The 18319-nt window shown below is 44.4% G+C and overlaps 1 protein-coding gene across 9 annotated transcripts in view; it reads left to right on the top strand.

The window, feature by feature from the left end:
• The window catches only part of plekhg5b (pleckstrin homology domain containing, family G (with RhoGef domain) member 5b), a 124146-nt gene that overhangs the window by 54031 nt on the left and 51796 nt on the right, over positions 1–18319 (top strand). For 8 of the 9 annotated variants that reach the window (XM_060937405.1, XM_060937406.1, XM_060937408.1 and 5 more), the window contains one exon: positions 17537–17678. In XM_060937405.1, the coding sequence (XP_060793388.1) occupies positions 17636–17678 (43 nt within the window). In that variant the 5' untranslated portion in view covers positions 17537–17635. Of the gene's footprint in view, positions 1–12352; positions 12419–17536; positions 17679–18319 lie in introns of those variants that run through there. The other variant, XM_060937409.1, reaches the window with a different exon arrangement.

Here is an 18319-nt window from a genome sequence, read left to right as displayed (position 1 = left end):
GACGTACTGTATATTAATATAGAAGGTAAATGCGCTTCATATTAGGTACGCTCTTTAAACCACACGTTTGCCCATTGGGCAAGAAGTTTTTCCTTGAAGACCAGCATCAGCAGAGCTAGCGAGCTAACTCCATTTTCATGTGTTGATGTGGATAATAATAATAATAGGTTCAATTTATTTATATAGCGCCTTTCTAAAAACCCAAGGTCGCTTTACAATTATAGACAGAAGAGAGAAAAAAAAAAAGTCCACCAAATAGGGGTCAGGATGTCATTCCAGTGGTGTAGCAGCCACAGGCGCACGAAAACAAGTCCCACACCGCCAGCAACATCGCTCGAACACCATGCCATGGATCCACAAAGCGAGCACAGAAGCACCACTACGCAGAGCGCTGGTACGTCCCAAACCGCCTGCACAGCCGCCGTGATGGCACCGAGCAACATCGCTTGGAACATCACGCCAAGCGTTAAAGCACAGAGCGCTGGACAACCACGATGTTAAAATGAGCAACGAGCTCACTGCAGTCCATAACTAGGAGCACAGGCATCACCCACGGCGAACCAAGGCCTGGAGGGAACCGACGCTCAGAACTGGGTCCGGAGCTACACCACAACCGGCGGACAAAACACTCAAACATCAAACTACACAAACACACAGAAAAAATAAAATAAAAAAAAAAAAGCTCCGGTGAGAAGCGGCAGCCAGAATACGCACAACGTACTCTCAACCGGAAACGGAAAAGCTCGTTAACATGTTAAATGCTTTCATGGCTCCATCGAACATTCACCAAACCACGTGGACCCACAACTTGCTTCAGAAGACTCGTCATTATAGGGCTTTCCATTTTTAGGCCCACTGAATGCAAAACACATTATGAAGGAAGTTAATAGAATGCGGTCGTGGTTTTTTTTTTTTTTTAAATTATATATAAATAGACAAGACATGAACCTCCTGCTACACTGCTTCCCCAGTCCATATGACTATAAAGTAAATTAGATCCTTCTCTGGTTTACTTGTAGATGCAGCATCTAATTTATGCCCTGAACTCTTCTGTGAGATTACTCAAGATTTCTTCCAGGTGTAGGAATCTAGCAGAAGGAATTTGTGTGGAATTTCTAGCATTCTTGCGTCTATTTGTTGCATATTTACAATGTAGCTTTGCCAATAAATTCTTTTTCCATTTCATACCATCCTTCTCTGGTTTACTTGTAGATACAGCATCTAATTCATGCCCTGAACTCTTCTGAGATATTAAGCACGATTAGCTACGACTAAACACGAAGTGTTTTTCTGGATCTGTCTCTGTGAAAACAGTAGAAGAGAAGAGAAAGCGAGGGAAAAAAACCCCATTGGGTAATGGTTTTGTCTTCAGTATTGTGCCATAACAGGCTGACTAACCGTCTGTGGTGTGTGTGTGTGTGTGTGGGGGGGGGGGGGGGGGGGGGGGGTAGGATTTTGTTTTTTATATTTACATCTTTGTTTGTGTGGATTTGTTGTGAGAGCATGATGAATCAGGTTTTTCAAGAGCCGGTATGATTCTAAGCTTAAGTGTGTGTGTGAGAGAGAGAGAGAGAGAGAGGGTGAGTATCCCGTCTGCATCACACACTTGAGTCATGGATGCTGACGTTTTACTCCTGTGACTCATTTGCAGCCGTGCTATAAGCCACTTCTGTCTCTGTGTACGTCTGTCTCGCACATTTACATGTTTTGGATTTAAGGAGTCCCAGTTAATAAGCTGAAGGCATTTAAAGGAGAAATAAATCTGTGCTGGAGTCTGAGATCAGTTTGTGTTCTTAAAAGAAAATGAGAACCAGCCTGCTATCTTTGTAGTGGGTGAGATTTTTTTCAAACTTCATTTTTACATATTTACTTTTAGGCCTGGGTGGCACGGTGGTGTAGTGGTTAGCATTGTCGCCTCACAGCAAGAAGGTCCGGGTTCGAGCCCCGTGGCCGGCGAGGGCCTTTCTGTGTGGAGTTTGCATGTTCTCCTCGTGTCCGCGTGGGTTTCCTCCAGGTGCTCCGGTTTCCCCCACAGTCCAAAGACATGCAGGTTAGGTTAACTGGTGACTCTAAATTGAGCGTAGGTGTGAATGTGAGTGTGAATGGTTGTCTGTGTCTATGTGTCAGCCCTGTGATGACCTGGCGACTTGTCCAGGGTGTACCCCGCCTTTCGCCCGTAGTCAGCTGGGATAGGCTCCAGCTTGCCTGCGACCCTGTAGAACAGGATAAAGCGTCTAGAGATAATGAGATGAGATGAGACTTTTAGGCCTTTTTTCCCCTTCCTTTTCTTCTTTCGTGTGTGTGTGTGTGTGTGTGTGTGTGTGTGTGTGTGTGTGTGTGTGTGTGTGTTCGTTCCTGGGGAAATTGTGTCATTCATATAGTGCACTTGTTTCCAACTAAAGTAGTGATCTGATTAAAATCAGGCTGGATGTTACAATGATGTAATATTGATATTGTGATAAATTGGGTTGCAATACATTTTGTAAATAAATATATTGGAAATAGCTGCTTTTGATGTTCCTAGATTTAATTTTTTTTTTTTTTAAGATTAGTACAGCTTTTTTCTATGTTGTATTTATGCACGTTAAAATTTTTACAGATTTACTTTTCAGTTTAAAAATTTGTATTTATTTATTTATTTGAAATATTAATTATTGTTATTTTTAAGGATACTTTTTTCTTTTGTAGACATTAACTTGAATGTCAAACCTTTTTTTTAAATCCACAATAATTTTGCCACTTTATTCATTTATTCCTCAAACTTAATTATTAAAATGGCTTTTAAATTACAACCCCGATTCCAAAAAAGTTGGGACAAAGTACAAATTGTAAATAAAAATGGAATGCAATGATGTGGAAGTTTCAAAATTCCATATTTTATTCAGAATAGAACATAGATGACATATCAAATGTTTAAACTGAGAAAATGTATCATTTAAAGAGAAAAATTAGGTGATTTTAAATTTCATGACAACACATCTCAAAAAAGTTGGGACAAGGCCATGTTTCCCACTGTGAGACATCCCCTTTTCTCTTTACAACAGTCTGTAAACGTCTGGGGACTGAGGAGACAAGTTGCTCAAGTTTAGGGATAGGAATGTTAACCCATTCTTGTCTAATGTAGGATTCTAGTTGCTCAACTGTCTTAGGTCTTTTTTGTTGTAGCTTCCGTTTTATGATGCGCCAAATGTTTTCTATGGGTGAAAGATCTGGACTGCAGGGTGGCCAGTTCAGTACCCGGACCCTTCTTCTACGCAGCCATGATGCTGTAATTGATGCAGTATGTGGTTTGGCATTGTCATGTTGGAAAATGCAAGGTCTTCCCTGAAAGAGACGTTGTCTGGATAGGAGCATATGTTGCTCTAGAACCTGGATATACCTTTCAGCATTGATGGTGTCTTTCCAGATGTGTAAGCTGCCCATGCCACATGCACTAATGCAACCCCGTACCATCAGAGATGCAGGCTTCTGAACTGAGCGCTGATAACAACTTGGGTCGTCCTTCTCCTCTTTAGTCCGAATGACACGGCGTCCCTGATTTCCATAAAGAACTTCAAATTTTGATTCGTCTGACCACAGAACAGTTTTCCACTTTGCCACAGTCCATTTTAAATGAGCCTTGGCCCAGAGAAGACGTCTGCGCTTCTGGATCATGTTTAGATACGGCTTCTTCTTTGAACTATAGTTTTAGCTGGCAACGGCGGATGGCACGGTGAATTGTGTTCACAGATAATGTTCTCTGGAAATATTCCTGAGCCCATTTTGTGATTTCCAATACAGAAGCATGCCTGTATGTGATGCAGTGCCGTCTAAGGGCCCGAAGATCACGAGCACCCAGTATGGTTTTCCGGCCTTGACCCTTACGCACAGAGATTCTTCCAGATTCTCTGAATCTTTGGATGATATTATGCACTGTAGATGATGATATGTTCAAACTCTTTGCAATTTTACACTGTCGAACTCCTTTCTGATATTGCTCCACTATTTGTCGGCGCAGAATTAGGGGGATTGGTGATCCTCTTCCCATCTTTACTTCTGAGAGCCGCTGCCACTCCAAGATGCTCTTTTTATACCCAGTCATGTTAATGACCTATTGCCAATTGACCTAATGAGTTGCAGTTTGGTCCTCCAGCTGTTCCTTTTTTGTACGTTTAACTTTTCCAGCCTCTTATTGCCCCTGTCCCAACTTTTTTGAGATGTGTTGCTGTCATGAAATTTCAAATGAGCCAATATTTGGCATGAAATTTCAAAATGTCTCACTTTCGACATTTGATATGTTGTCTATGTTCTATTGCGAATCCAATATCAGTTTTTGAGATTTGTAAATTATTGCATTCCGTTTTTATTTACAATTTGTACTTTGTCCCAACTTTTTTGGAATCGGGGTTGTATTATAAAGCTTTGTCAATATATCTCAATCAAAAAATTTAAAATAAAAAAATCAGGCCATGTACTTCATGGTCTCTGTGACTCTCTTTGGTGCTTATTGAGATCGAGTTTCTTTGTAGGCTCTGACAGTCTGGCCTGTGAGAGTGAGCATTTGTGAATTGCAGGTCATGAAGCATGCTCTTGAGAGTTAATAAAACTATCAGGACTTGTGCCTTTACTGGGCTTCGTTCTCCACCTTGGATTACTTTTCTCTCCACAGAGTCGAGGTTTCACTTTTGTTCGAACGCAGATATTTCTGTCGTGTTGGGTCCATTTCCAAACATTTCTTCTTGCCTACATATGGAATTTTCTGAATATGTTGGATCCAGACGCTAAATCCATATTTTATTTGTGTAATAATAAGAACTAGATTGGAATAGGAGACTTTCTCTAATCTTAAACTGCATGGAGATCCCTGAGCATTATTAATGCACGATGCTGAAATCTAGACTAGCCAAGACTGATACCCATCTGCTGTGATTTGCTTTCAAAACTACTAAACTTTTAAAAATGTTTTTAGTTTTTCCACCTCAAAATTGCCCATGTAATAGAATAAAATGTAGTGTAATTTCTCATCTCATCTCATTATCTCTAGCCGCTTTATCCTGTTCTACAGGGTCGCAGGCAAGCTGGAGCCTATCCCAGCTGACTACAGGTGAAAGGCGGGGTACACCCTGGACAAGTCGCCAGGTCATCACAGGGCTGACACATAGACACAGACAACCATTCACACTCACATTCACACCTACGCTCAATTTAGAGTCACCAGTTAACCTAACCTGCATGTCTTTGGACTGTGGGGGAAACCGGAGCACCCGGAGGAAACCCACGCGGACACAGGGAGAACATGCAAACTCCGCACAGAAAGGCCCTCGCCGGCCACGGGGCTTGAACCCGGACCTCCTTGCTGTGAGGCGACAGCGCTAACCGCTACACCACCGTGCCGCCCCGTAGTGTAATTTATTACTTTAAATTCTAATAATGTAAAGTCTAGTCTACATTTAGATGTAAACCTTTCCACTTTTGAAAAAAAAAAATTCCTTTTCCTAATCCAATTTCAGTCACTGTGGTGCAAGAGGAATAAAACACTCAGGACGCAGACACGCACTGATTTCACATACATGGAGAAGGAAGTTGTATCTATACTACTAAAGGCCCGGTCACACAGCGCTTTACGGCTTTATCATGGCCAAAACCCGTCAAAAAGTGCTCTCCCGTGAAGCAGACGATATTGTTCGTGTTGATGTCGAAGTTAAGACGTGTTACAGTCGATATACAGACGTGACAGGACGCAGGGGAAAATCGGAACGGCGTCGGACGCGGCAAAAAGTTTTGGACTGCTCAAAACTTTAGACCGCGGACAACCGCGGCCAGCACACGTGGTAAAGACGTGCAACACAGGTGAAAAACACGTGATAATCAGTGTCCCGGCCGTTATTAAAACTTGGGGAGACGTGGTAAGACGCGAAAGTTTGGCGGTCTATCACGGGCAGAGCACGGTCATCGGACGGGTGTTACGCGTTGGTATCACGGGATATAGCGTGTGTTTAGCGGCTTATCACTGAGAAATGGATTTTTCCGCGTACATAGCACTGTCTAAGCCCGTTAAACGACGTCTCAAACAAGTTCTAAATTCGATTGATCACTGTCTAATCACTTCTGCATCACTTCTGATTTGCGGCATGTAAATACCGTAATTTTCTGAGACCTCGGCACTTGCAGTCTAGATGTCAAGGCGTGAACATGAACCCTCAACGCTGTGATGTCCTCATCTTAATGCTCCAGCACCAACAGAACCAACTGATACAGGCTCAACATATCCTACCGCTTTTATATGCGCAGCAAGCCGCTCTTCCAACGACGCTGAGCCGCGGTTACCCGTGATTTGGCAGTGCTATGGCAGTGAAACAGCCGCCGACGGCCATACCCCGTACAAAGCACGGCAAAGCCAAAATTGACCAAAAATTACCACTTACGACCACGTCCACCTGATTTTTGTATCTTTTTGTACGTGATATAGACGCGGAGTGCTGTGTGACGGGGCCTTAAAGGAAGGCTGTCTGTCTCTGTTCACCTGTGTGAATCGACATGGCTGGGCGCACATACTCCTTACTTTGCACGTGGATTGGTGACACCCCAGAGGGGCCCAAGACAACATTTTCGATTTTCCAAAACATGGGATTAGTGCTAATCCAACACACTATTTGTTTCCCATAGGCTACATGCTCACACTAAAGGCCAATTTATGCTGACAACCCAGTCCTCGCAGACGGCGCCGCAGATAGCGTCTGCGTAGCCCCCCCCCCCACCTTCGCAGACACACTGCGCGCACCTCCCAAAAATTGTGACCACCACAGAAGCCTCGCAGACAGCGTCGCAGACAAGAGGGCTCTGATTGGTCCACTCTACATCCGCTGTACACGCACTTCCGCTTCCCTACTTTCCCGGTTTGGTTTGTTTTCACGACCGCCATTTTTTAAAACACGAGCGAAGATGGAGCAGCACGAAGAGCGGTTGATCGAGGAAGTGAGGAAGTACGTACAGCTATATGACTCCAGTTCTAGTCATTATAAGTAACCGGAGGATAAACACTCCACTAACCACACCCACCAACTAGTCCTAGCGACTTCGCGCCCCCTTGTGTTGTGGCGGTGAATAACATCGTGCATGCCTATTACTCCCCGCTCAACGATAAATTACAACTGTCTGCGAAAAGCTATCTGCGAAAGCCTTGTCGCAAGAGCATGCAGAGGCCTTAACACACTGCATGCAGCCTCAGCAGGGAATCCCCTCCCCCACTCGCCGGAGAGTTTCGATTGTACGGGACCTCGTAATCGGCGCTCCTCGCCGGAGACTTCCGCTAGGGCCGAGTCTACGTCACTGAGGAGGCGTGGGGAGCGATTTACGTCATTTTTGACGGAACGCAGTGAAAACCTGTGTATCGCATGCGTCCACTCAACTCTCCACTGGGCCATTCAGAGGAAATCAGGTTCACGCGCAATAACTACTAGTTATAATAATGAGGTCATGTGTGCTGAGCAGGCTGCGAGGATGATCTTGGGCCGAATCCCATTTCACCCCTTGGACCAACCCCTTGGCCCTTCCCCTCCATTTTGCGCGTTCACGTGAAGGGGTAGGGGTATCCCAATCCCAGTTAACGCGGAGGGGTAGGGGAAGGGGTAGGGCTTCTGTACCCCTCCAAACGGAGATTTTCCTGGAGCAGACTCCGAACGAAGGGGTTTGAGTGATTTCCCACAAAGCCATGCGGATTTCAGCGAGATTTCATGCGGATTTCAGAAAGATGGCGGTTCCCGCGGCGAAAGATTGTCATAAATGTATTTTCTCCATTATTTACGTGTTTTAAGTTGTTATCCAGAGGAAACACGCCGCTTGATTCGCTTTCGAGCTGAGAATGAGCAGCGATTTCTGAAATCCAAGCTGCTGCTAAAAAGCTTTGGGAGTGAGTATTGTTTTCGGTTGCTTGACTGCGTACGTTTTGTTCTGTTATTCTCGCTTTTATTGTTTACATGAGTGTTCTGACACCTCATTCTGTCGGATGTGGTGCACGAAGCGCCAAAGATATCCCATTCAGTGGTGTTAGTTAACAAATCACACCCTGCCAGCGGAGATTTCTGTTCTGGCTCTGACTGTAGCGGCTGGTCGCAGCCAATGACGCATTTGGTCGCGTTTTGCTAACGTAAACGCTGACGGAGGTACGCGATGACGTATGCGATCGTTGAAGGGCTATCCCAGTACGTAAGGGTTGAATTTCAAGCCCTATCCCTTGTAGCTCAGTTTCAAGGGGAAGGGCCAAGGGGAAGGCGGAGGGGAAGGCGGAGGGGTAGGGGTAGAAATTAGAATTGGGATTGGGCCTTGGAGATGGTATTTGTTCTGGCAACCAGACCAGCGCTTTCATCTGCCTTGTGTTAAATAAATCTGCGCTGTACAGCCTGTTCACTTGAATCAAAAGTCCACTGTTGTGTCTACGCGCCAACCCAACAGCAGAGATGACACCGAGCTCGGAGCAAATGTTTTATAGTGGCAGTTGCTTTTCAGACATGGCACGTCCTGTAATTGGAGACCCCAGGCCTGGTCAAACGCAGTCCATATGTCTGTACATCGGTGTGTCTGGTGGACACATGCTCTGAATTTGAGCATATTGGCTGCAGCCACGTGGCTCCGAACATGAGACATCCCAAGGGAGGCGCGAACATGACTAATATGTGTTCACAGCTGTCTGAATCTTGTCCTGTTATACATGCAATTCCAGGCAGCAAACAGATGCAACACAGCACATACAGTTAATGGAGATGTTTAGCTTCTGCTGGAATGGACCTCCAGATCCTGCACAATGAGCTCGTGATGACGTACTGGCCAAAACAAAATGCCGTTGCGTTTGGATATAAACTTTTTCCCACTTCCCCAAAACATCTTGATATCTGATTCCAAATGAAAGTAATTAGGCATATGCTTCAGTATGGCGTGCACACTAATATGGACAAAAACTTGTAGACAGCGGACCATCATGCCCATACTGTATGTGGTCCTTCACCGCATAATTATCTCGGATGTCTTCGTATTCCGTCGCGTTACAATTTCCCTTCGCTGGAGCTAAGGGGCCTAAACTTGTTCCAGCATGACTGTGCGCTCCTGTACAGAAAGCGATCACCACGAAGACGTGTTTTGCCAAGATTATTGCAGAAGAACCCGAGTGTCCTGCACAGAGCCCTAACCTCAACCCCACTGAATACCGTCGGGACGAACTGGAGTCCTCAGAGCCATGTTGCAGAATCTAGTGGAAAGCCTTCGCAGAAGAGTGGAGGTTTTATGACTGCGGAACGGGATGTTCGTAAAGCACATATGGGATGATGACGATCAAGCATCCACAAACTTTTGGACACGTAGAGCAGCTGGTTAACACCTTGTGTAATGTTTTTGATATCTTCAGGCAGACTGAAGGAAGAAAGGCTGGGTAATTGTTTGCTCGGATTCATGCATCAAGCAGATTTTTGCACACTGCCACATATTTTCGTAATGAACAGTGTAATCAGGTTTCAGAGATCTAATTTGGCCGGGTTCTGTTAGTTTTTGGTAGCTGTTGAAATGGTGTTCTTGGTCCGGAAGCTCGATTTTGGGTTTCCTTCCTTCTGTCCATTTATGGTTCTTATTCACCAAATCTGCTTTAGCGCGATCCATTTGTCATCCTTTTCTCATCATTTAATTTGAATGCCCTTGTGTCCTTCTCCCACACACTTCCTCTCCTCCTCCTCCTCTTGTTGAACAGAGTCTGATTTTGTGCGCCGGTTATCCAGTCATCCCATCTGAGTTTTCCTGCTCTTTATATAGACCTATTGAATTTTTGGCTCCTGAAGCCTGTGTTAAGATGCTTTCGCTTTAGTTGGAATGTGGATGCCTTTGCCATGTTGCTTACCTTTTGCAAACGTTTGTTATTGCCTAAATATGGAATATATATATATTTTTCTTCTGCTTCTGAAGTTGTGGGAACCCAAGGCCGAATCCACAGTTCGTTTGTGTCCTACCACATGCTTTTGGTTTGAGTTTTGAACTGTTTGCTCAGGATGTATACACAGGAAAAGAGGATATCAAATCCAATTCAAAACATTTCTTTTTTCAATAAAACCAAGGCTGAAACTACTGCACTCTTGATGAAACAAATTTCCTATCCTCATTAGGGATGTTAACAGATGACCGTTTGACCGGTGGTTGACCGAATCAACGTCAACCGGTTAATTTTTTTTTGGTTGTCGGTTAAAAAAAAAATAATCAATCGTTTTTGAAGCTGCCGATTTTGGAGCGGAGAACCTGGAATTCTGTGTTGTAAACGCTTGGGGCATGCCATGCGGTGTAAGGACGACAGCTGACAAATCAGAAACACCCATTCAGTCATGTCCCGCCCTCCCGCCCCAGTTGAAAACAGCTGCCACTCGGCGAGAGAAAAGTGTAGACACAGGCTTTTTAGCTTACAAATTACTATTCTGTTTTTTTTTAAAATTATTATTAGAAGGCACATCGAGTTTAGTCCCGCCTTGGCCAGTGCATTCTGAAAGTATGTTTCGGTCTGTAGCCAACAATGCATGTTATTGCAGATCATATCTCTCCACACAAACTAAAGGCGCAGATGCCGACTTTTTCACGGCTGAATCGTGCAGATCCGATTTTTTTTTTTGGGGGGGGGGCGTTGGAGTGTCTGAATAATTTCATCAGAGTAAATTCTGTATTAAAATTACGAAATAAGCAAATGCCGTTGAAATTATTCAGACACTCCAACGCCCCCCCCAAAAAAAAAATCGGATCTGCACGATTCAGCCGTGAAAAAGGCGGCATCCGCCAAAAGGCGCGCCGTTTGCATCCCTGTTAAACTCATAGGTTAACCGACTTTAACCAGCTAATGAGGCTCGGTGGTCGGTCAAGATTTTTTTTTTTTTTAGTTTTCGCCATCCCTAATCCTCATGCAGGTACTTGTAGAGTTATTGAGACAAGCTACAATGAGTACACTCACGCAGCTAAACCTTTTATTATGGGTGCTCAAGCAGATCTTCAGCAAGATCGACTGTACTGTAGGACTGACACCAAGGTGCCTCCCTCCCTTGGAGCCAGTTTTAAAATAGGTTTTGGAACCATGGCCACTCTTTGGAGCTGGAGTGTAATATGAGAGAGTGGACAATTTTTGAGAGAAACTTCACCACCCTGTCAGATGGGTTTGGCTGAGCTGCTCAAGTGATTAGACCACTTTTCAAAGCCTTTTTGGGGATCCTGAATTGACCGAGTCGAGTTTAAAGCGTCCTCTTTGGGGGAATGTGGATTAATTGGGCGTCATCATGTGATGGCTTCAGGTGGAGTCTGTAGTTTGTGTTGGAGCAGAACTCTGGGATCATGGTGTTGCTAGCTACTGAGTGGTGGGCAAATGATAAACTGATTTGTTTATCCCACCAAGTCCCATATTTTTAGGGGTGTTCACATGGCACATATTTGCATCGATGCTGCACCGATGTATTTTGTTGCGATATATCTTACACCGGTGTAAATTTTGTGGCGCGTTCACACGTCACAAACCTGTTTACTAGAGAGAAGCGTGTTAGCACCGGTGCAGCCCCACTTGCGTTCACGTGGCAGTTTTTGCGGCCGTGCTATACGATAGTAATAATGCGGAAATGAAATATGCGCATGCGTGAAAATGTACTTCTTTTTCCCGGTTGTCATGGCATCACCAAGCGCCGGGAAAACAACGTGGATGAAGACACCAGTGTTGCCAGATACTGCTGACGTTTTCCAGCCCAAAATTTGTTCAAATCCGCCAAAATGCACTTAAAACCGCCCAATCTGGCAGCACTGGAAGACGCGCAGTTCTGTTGTTGTTGATATTCACCATTTTGGAAGCGCAAAATACCAGGATGCAAATTATGCAATGCCCGTATGTAATCAACTCTCCTCGTGCGTAGCGAGTAGCGTTCAGACGTCCCATTTTATATCGGTGCTGCCCCGCAAACTAGCATTTACTCCGGAGTAAATTTCTTAAACCACCTCCCGAGCAGGGTTAGATTTGCACCGGTTTAAGCAGCTTTCGGGGGCGACACCGGTATAACTTTGTACCGTGTGAACGCTCTACCGGGGCAGCCCCGGTGCTACACCGGAGTAAAAGTTGCCGTGTGAACACCCCTTTTGTCTGGCAAAAGCCTAGCTAACAAAAGGGAAAAAAAAAGCTTGTTTGCTGATCTAATGCAGGAACGTAGTATTCCAAGTTAGTTAGTTGGCTAGATTACTCGTCGCCTGCGCGCACCAATTCATAGGAAAACATTCCACCATCAGGCAGATCCTGCCTCAGCTGATGTGTGTAGTGCAGCAGGAGGTGGGATTCAGAATGACATGTAAACACCGATTCCAAATGAAAACTCTTGCACAACTTGATACAAAGTAGGGTTCAGTTTCGTTCTCTTAACCAGCAAACAACGCGTCTGGTCCAGGTATATGGGTGAGCTGATTTTTTCCAACCTGCAGCCGCTTGTTTGCATGGAAGCGAAGTGTCTGAGAGGAGGGCGAGTCTAGGTGGAGCTGCTTGTCCCTACTAGATATTTAGAGAGGATTTGAGTAATCGTTGAGTAACCGTGTGCTGTAGGGTAATTAGAGGAGTGGCAGGCTTGGGTTGAAAAAGAACTGACACAGTAGAAACTTGAACGTGTTCAGTAGTGAAACGTCTCATATGACTTAAAATACTGTATGTGGTAGGAACCGGTAATATTGTGTGCCCAGTACATCTAGTCACCCTGAAATGCTTTTGTTACAAAAACGTTTTTTTTTTTTTTTTTTACTGCTTTGCTCATGTTTTTACACGATTCTCCAGTTCATGTGAAAAGCTTTGACTCGTCATTCCGTTCAGCCCTCAGGCTTATATGGTAAATGAAAGAAGGAGCTGCTGCGCCTCTCGCCCTTTATCACGGTGTCACGAGTTTCTGAGGTTTCTGTTCTGTTTGTAGGTGTGGCATCGGTCAGATCTTAAAGGAGAACTGAAGTCATTTTTAAACTTGCTTTATGTCTTAACGTGTTATTCAATTACGTTTTCGGTTTTAGTAACCTTATATCGTGACTCGTATTGGCAACTAATTGGAATTACATAATATACTTATCGGCCTATTCGGTTTTTCGCCACGTTGAATTGAGTTCGTTTGGTCCACGGCAGGCGTCGCTTATCCGCGCGATCTTCACGAGACTTGTGCGAGACTTCGAACCATGAAGTGTCAGCGCCGCCATTTTGAAAACTGTTTTCCAAACGAAGTATTGCACAAAAACGAGTTTAAATGGCGCCTACTTTTTTCAAACTTTCAAACTCCAGGGACGACCCGCTGATGTAGGCATGTTACCCAGCCTGACACAAAATATTTGTAGGCATCCAAACTCGTATACGCTTTCAGATCAATACCTGTGTATGGCGATGGGTTTTTAACGACATGGGTATACAGATCATGTGGGCCGAAGTCAGGTAAAGACGAGGGCTTCGTGTACTTCCGTACGTCAGTGAACAATCCTGGTGGAAGCAGGTAAACGTCGTTCTCTAAGCCTGCTAACCTCAATTTTTGCAAATACCTCTCCCTCTGCTCGCCCTGTAAATGCCCTACGTCGCTGGATAGTGAAGGTGTTTTCTGCATCTCGCTCCTTTTTCTTTTATGTTTTTTCCCTGGTATTTCCCACACGCCTGACTGCAGGTCAGGAAGATCACCCGCGCTGCAAAGCCAGAAAAAGAGAGCCTGGTAATGTGTACGGATCACGTACACCAGCATCATTGATTTTCTGGTGATATCGCTTCTTACTCGCGTCACCTAGGCCGGATAAAATACTCGACAGTGAGACTTCGTCATGATCAACATGTGTATCGCTACCGGTAGTCGCCATATTTGTGACCGTCAAAATGGCGCCGTCTACTTGTTGACATGGCAACGGTCACGTGGGTCGAAAACCTCTATATGACATATGCATGACGTAAATGCGTACCCGACGTGAGCAGATCCGAGCAGAGTTTCGCGTATTGGGTAGTTTAGACGGATATGCAACGGGGGCTGTTTTTAACGTATCCACTCTGGAAGGCGTTTTCCATTTTTCAGCCTCGGAAACGCCGTCCCCGTGTAGACGAAAGGCACTTCCGATAAAATATTTAGTCGTTTTTACCCGACGGCGTCCTCGTGTAAACGGACCCTTAATGTCACGAGTAAAATGAGTCATCGGTTTAACCTTCATCTTACCAAGTGGGGTCCATCTGGACCCCGCACCTATATGTTTGTTTGCCATTTTAAAAATATGCGACATACTGCCTCACCGTTTTGTGAATTTGTCGGAATTTATGTCTTAATTAAAACACTAAAGCACCGGAGGATCAGCTTTTTGCATTGTGAAGGTATAATTAATTTGTTACTGGGGTCCAAGCGGACCCCAGAGTAAAGTTTATCTATCTTTCACTTTATAATTGAATAGCACACTGAAAGTTAACTTCTTTTATTTCTTTTATGTTCCATAATGAAACTACCAAGGCATTCCTTCTTGGGGTCCGTGTGGACCCCACTGCTGCAATAAGCACAGGCTGCAAAACAAAAGCCCTAAATTATTTTACAATTACTTTTTTGTTTTAAATTCTGTAAGAAAAGACCTAAGTTGTAATCCAGAATGTTTTACAGCTGCATGAGCTGCAAAAGTCATGTATATAATGCCAATTTTTTTTTTTGTGGCGCTATAATTTGCTACATGTATGCTAGTTATTGCAAAATTATTGCAATGTTATTGCATTTATAATACATCATTGATATTCAGCCATAGTGGATTTTGTTCTTCAATAAAGTTATGTCTGTTTGCTGCATTGAATTGGTTCTTACTGCATTGATTTCAAGGAATTCCCTCCTGGGGTCCAAAATTGGCTGGTAGGATGAAGGTTAAGTGTGTTCTTTATGCCTTGGGCCCTTTAGTGTATTGCTGTTATTAATACAAGATGTTCTGAACAAAACTTATCTGCTGATTTTGTCTTTATAAGCTTTAATTTTAAAGAAAAGTATTGGGGTCAGGGCGGCACGGTGGTGTAGTGGTTAGCGCTGTCGCCTAACAGCAAGAAGGTCCTGGGTTCGAGCCCCGGGGCCGGCGAGGGCCTTTCTGTGCGGAGTTTGCATGTTCTCCCCGTGTCCGCGCGGGTTTCCTCCGGGTGCTCCGGTTTCCCCCACAGTCCAAAGACATGCAGGTTAGGTTAACTGGCGACTCTAAATTGACCGTAGGTGTGAATGTGAGTGTGAATGGTTGTCTGTGTCTATGTGTCAGCCCTGTGATGACCTGGCGACTTGTCCAGGGTGTACCCCGCCTTTCGCCCGTAGTCAGCTGGGATAGGCTCCAGCTTGCCTGCGACCCTGTAGAAGGATAAAGCGGCTAGAGATAATGAGATGAGATGAGTATTGGGGTCCAAACGGACCCCACATGGTAAGATTAAGGTGTAAAATGACATGGTAGGATGAGGGTTAATAAAAATATCGTTTCTCACTCACATATCTCTCCTTCAGGATCACACACACATTCTCACCTACATTATTATATTACAACATTCAAATTCCCAGATGACATCCAAGTTGGTTGTTTCCTCATCTCATCTCATTATCTCTAGCCGCTTTATCCTGTTCTACAGGGTCGCAGGCAAGCTGGAGCCTATCCCAGCTGACTACGGGCGAAAGGCGGGGTACACCCTGGACAAGTCGCCAGGTCATCACAGGGCTGACACAGACAACCATTCACACTCACATTCACACCTACGGTCAATTTAGAGTCACCAGTTAACCTAACCTGCATGTCTTTGGACTGTGGGGGGAAACCGGAGCACCCGGAGGAAACCCACGCGGACACGGGGAGAACATGCAAACTCCACACAGAAAGGCCCTTGCCGGCCCCGGGGCTCGAACCCAGGACCTTCTTGCTGTGAGGCGACAGCGCTAACCACTACACCACCGTGCCGCCGTTGGTTGTTTCCTGTTGACCTTTTTTTTTTTTTTGTTGAGGGCGAAAATACCTGGGGGATATAGCCCAGAAACGGGCACCATTAGATCGCTTGCCAGCTGACAGCACTTTCACTTTGTTGTGGTTTTTTTTTTTTCTTTTCTTTTCAAATGTATTTAAACTGACCCCTGTATTACTGACGCTGCCCGATGTGCTTGGGGACAGTAGGGGCTCTGAATGTGCCTCCCTCCGGGCCTGCTTTGGCCCTTAAAACATCTTCAGTGCTTGAAGAAGCTTGCTCAAAAAAAAAAAATCGCCAGTTTAGACTGCGCCATTGTTTGGGTCATGCAGAGCTGATTACACCACCACAGCAGGCCCATGAAGACGTGCTGTGATTGGTCAAAAGCTTGGCTCATTTGGTCATTCCGTGTAGTCGATTTTGATTGGTCACAAGCACGTGCTCATTGTTTACACTCTGGCTTCCTGCCGTCTCTTTCCTGGGGTTAGATTTCAGCAAACAGAGGGATTTGATTTAAGGACAACAAATGTCAAGCATTCGTGCACGTGCTCATCGTTGAAGATCTCAGCATTTCAAGATAAAACTAGCATGTGCTAGTGTTATTTTATTTTTCTTAGGTTTTTACCGATCATTTGTTTCTTTTACTTTTGTGTTTTTACACTTTCTTCATATAAATTGTTGTTCAGTTTATGGAAATGTCTCGGAGCCATTAGTTTTAGTTTCACGATGCAGCAGTAATAACCCTGGTTCAGACGAAGGGCTATAGAGAGAAATACGAACAAAGGTTCATAAGTTCTATGAAGAAAAGCATTATTTGTTCTTCACGTTTTCATTTTTATTTCATAAAATGAAGAGTTAATAGATGATTTTATATTTTAATTCAACCTTTACAAATGTAGGTAAATAATTATTGCTGATTATTAAGAAAAGGAAACAAAAGTTTTCTTTTTAAATTTAAGAAAATAAGTTGATAAAGAAGAGGAAAATAAATTTTTTTTGGTAATAATTTTCATTTTTCTTCGAAAAGTATCATGGGAAAATGTATTCGATTCATGATGTTTGGTTCACGATTCAAATCGTGAATTGGGTGAATCGTTACATGCAATATTTTTTTTTTTAATTATTTATTTATTATTTATTTTTTTTATTTTAGTTATTGAGGTGTCTAGACATAAAACATTACCTGCACTTTTCACCACTGCTACTGATGTCACCTGGAGAAAAAAAATATATATATATAGGCGGCACGGTGGTGTAGTGGTTAGCGCTGTCGCCTCACAGCAAGAAGGTCCGGGTTCGAGCCCCGGGGCTGGCAAGGGCCTTTCTGTGTGGAGTTTGCATGTTCTCCCCGTGTCCGCGTGGGTTTCCTCTGGGTGCTCCGGTTTCCCCCACAGTCCAAAGACATGCAGGTTAGGTTAACTGGTGACTCTAAATTGACCGTGAGTGTGAATGGTTGTCTGTGTCTATGTGTCAGCCCTGTGATGACCTGGCGACTTGTCCAGGGTGTACCCCGCCTTTCGCCCGTAGTCAGCTGAGATAGCTTGCCTGCGACCCTGTGTATATATATTTGCATTTATTTATTTTACGTAACTTGTGTATGTTTGTGTTTGTGTTCAGGTGTGCCATCATCCCGACTGTCAGGATCTGAACAATAAGAGCCCTCTTCACCTGTGTGAGTCATGCGACTCCCGCTGCCACTCTGACGAGACCGACAACATGCACTTTGACCGTCACCCTCGCTTTGACCTGCAACCACAAAGTACGACACACACACACGGAGAATAATCCACCCAAGCAGCCAGCTGAAATAGAGCAGCTTGTAGCAGCGTTGTAGTCGAGTCACTAAACCTCGAGTCCGAGTCCAGTCCCAAGTCCAGGTCGTTAAAGAAAATTTTGAGCCGAGTCCAAGAACAAGACTCTAGCCATGTCATTTGACGGTGACTGTTGCTGCCTTTATGTGAAAGCGTCTCTGCTACTGTGTTGGATTAACGTTACTGCTCGACTGCCGCATTTTAATTAATAGGGGACAGATAAAAAGCTTGTTCGTCGCTCAGCAAGCCCCGCCCACTATCAACAGGGCAAATAACATGAGAGAGGGTTAACACGAGCTAGTTCATCACTCAGCAAGCAAGCCCCGCTATCAACAGGGCAATGAACACAGCGTGTCACTTCCTTCTCTGGGTGGAGTCTTACCAAATGATAGTTCTTCTACATATGAAACACGTCGCAGTGCGTTTTTTTTTTTTTTTTTCCCACCGCACGAGAAGTCTGTATAAGCAAAGCAGACAATCCGAGAGGCGTTCTCTCCAGGCATTTTAGCGCCATTAACGTTAGTTTGTTCCTGAACATGACGTATGAACAGGTGAATGTGCATCCTCTTGCACGAAGTTAGTATAAAAA

Source organism: Neoarius graeffei, chromosome 13 (assembly GCF_027579695.1).
Source record: "Neoarius graeffei isolate fNeoGra1 chromosome 13, fNeoGra1.pri, whole genome shotgun sequence".
Taxonomy (NCBI): domain Eukaryota; kingdom Metazoa; phylum Chordata; class Actinopteri; order Siluriformes; family Ariidae; genus Neoarius; species Neoarius graeffei.
Note: the sequence above shows the minus strand (reverse complement) of the source record. Positions and strands in the feature narration are given on the sequence as shown.